General features: G+C 43.5%; 1 protein-coding gene across 1 annotated transcript in view; it reads left to right on the forward strand.

Annotated features, from left to right (window-relative positions):
- Positions 1 to 2,500, forward strand: part of grk6 (G protein-coupled receptor kinase 6) — a gene marked incomplete at both ends in the record, with an annotated part of 75,860 nt that overhangs the window by 36,110 nt on the left and 37,250 nt on the right. The window contains 2 exons of the mRNA XM_084462668.1: positions 330 to 407; positions 1,771 to 1,871. Of these exons, the coding sequence (XP_084318794.1) occupies positions 330 to 407; positions 1,771 to 1,871 (179 nt within the window). The remainder of the gene's footprint in view (positions 1 to 329; positions 408 to 1,770; positions 1,872 to 2,500) is intronic.

Below are 2,500 nucleotides of genomic sequence, written 5' to 3' on the forward strand. Positions count from 1 at the left end.
GATCAGTCTCTGTCTGTGAGAGAGATCAGTCACACAAACGGTCCTATATAGTGTAAAGGTTTGTGGTTTTGAGAAGGAAACGTGACCTGGATCAAATACAGTGAAGGTGTGTTTGATTTATCCTACTGTTCATCTCCATCCTGCTGAGGTACACCTAATCAAGCTCACCTCTAGTAATCAAACCTCTTTTCACATTTGGCCCAGGTTTGAACAGTGTGGTTTCAGAGGCAGTAATGCAGTGTGTTACTCAATCCACTTCCTGGTTCCATGTGTGTTCATTCTCTCCACTTCCTGGTTTGATGTGTGTTCACCCCTCTCCTTCCTGTCAGGCGGAGTATGAGGTCACTCCGGACGAGAAGAGGAAGGACGGCGCTCAGGAACTCCTGGACACGTGCTTCAACCCCAAGGTACCTGACCAGGACTGACCAGCGCTGACCAGGGCTGACCAGGACTATATAGGTATAGGTAGAATAATACTGCGTGCGTGATCGCAGGAGAATGTGCTTCAGTCAAGTGCAAAACATCTGTTTGATGCGAGCGCACTCGGCTGAAGTGGACCAGACAGATCAGACTCTGCTAGACAGGGCTGAGTGGACCAGACAGATCAGACTCTGCTAGACAGGGCTGAGTGGACCAGACAGCTCAGACTCTGCTAGACAGGGCTGAGTGGAGCAGACAGATCAGACTCTGCTAGACAGGGCTGAGTGGACCAGACAGGTTCAGACTCTGCTAGACAGGGCTGAGTGGACCAGACAGATCAGACTCTGCTAGACAGGGCTGAGTGGACCAGACAGAGTCAGACTCTGTTAGACAGGGCTGAGTGGACCAGACAGGTTCAGACTCTGCTAGACAGGGCTGAGTGGACCAGACAGATCAGACTCTGCTAGACAGGGCTGAGTGGACCAGACAGAGTCAGACTCTGCTAGACAGGGCTGAGTGGACCAGACAGAGTCAGACTCTGCTAGACAGGGCTGAGTGGACCAGACAGCTCAGACTCTGTTAGACAGGGAACTCCGATAAAGTCACAGCATATAATCTAGTTAGTTTCTATAGCAACCACTATATCATGTTTGGGATGCTACGGCTCTTGTTTGGGCCAGTTGAACTGCGCATTGATTTAGAACATGTTTGATACCGGGCGTTTTTACCGGGCGTTATGGAGAAATAATGTATGCTTCTCGAATGCGTCTTGGCCAATCACAATCGAGTATTCACACAAGCCGTTGTATAATGTATAATAGCACTCATGTTATTAATTTAGAATAATACTCATTTTATTAATGTATAATAATACTCATGTTATTAATGTATAATAATACTCATGTTATTAATGTATAATAGCACTCATGTTATTAATTTAGAATAATACTCATTTTATTAATGTATAATAATACTCATGTTATTAATGTATAATAATACCCATGTTATTAATGTATAATAATACTCATGTTATTAATGTATAATAATACCCATGTTATTAATGTATAATAATACTCATGTTATTAATGTGTAATAATACTCATGTTATGAATGTGTAATAATACTCATGTTATTAATGTATAATAATACTCATGTTATTAGTGTGTAATAATACTCTTGTTATTAATGTGTAATAATACTTTGGACAAAACCATTTGTTTACCACCATCACTGACACTGACTTGGAACTTCTACCAAAATGTCTTTGTGTGTGCTCATGTGTGCGTATGTGTGTGTCTGTGTGTGCGTGTGTGTGCGTGTGTGTGTGTGCGTGTGTGTGTGTGTGTGCAGTCAGAGCATCATGTCCCTGAGGTGGCGGAGGAGATGGTGGGTCAGTGTGCAGAGAGGCTGGAGCAGGAGCCATGCAAAGAACTCTTCAAGGAATGCACCAAGTACGTCTACACACACACACACACACACACACACACACACACACACACACACACCCGCTCCTAAACACACCAAACCTTTATGAGGCGGTGGCGCCAAGACTCTGGAACGCTCTTCCCCAGGCCCTGAGAGAGCCATCCACTGAACTCATGTTCAAAAAACTTCTTAAGACACACATGTTCAGGCAGGCCTTCGGCCATCTGTAACGCCTTGCTGCTCGCAATGTTGTTGTTTTTTTTCTGTTCTGTGTCGTTTTAATTTTGTCTCGTGTTGTATTGCCATTTTAATTTATTACTGTAAAGCACTCTGTGCATCCGTGCTGTGAAGAGCGCTATAGAAATAAAGCTTACTTACTTACTTACTTACTTTATGCCTCAGAGAAAGAGAACCTGTAGAACACAATAGGCACTGGTTTCACAGACACAGATTAAACCTAATCTGAGATTTCGAAGCCCTTTCAATCTCAATATGAATGTCCAGTGTTCTAGTCCAGGATTAGGTTCATCCGTGTGTGTGAAACGTGTGTCAGGTTCTATATGCTGGGATGCTGCTGTGTTCATCATCAACAATGCTCTGGAATATTTGGCAGCAGCGTGTTTGAGTTTTGAATTTGGGTTTTCAGTTGGTGATC

This window comes from Borostomias antarcticus (assembly GCF_949987555.1).
Source record: "Borostomias antarcticus genome assembly, contig: scaffold_224, whole genome shotgun sequence".
NCBI classification, from domain to species: Eukaryota; Metazoa; Chordata; class Actinopteri; order Stomiiformes; family Stomiidae; genus Borostomias; species Borostomias antarcticus.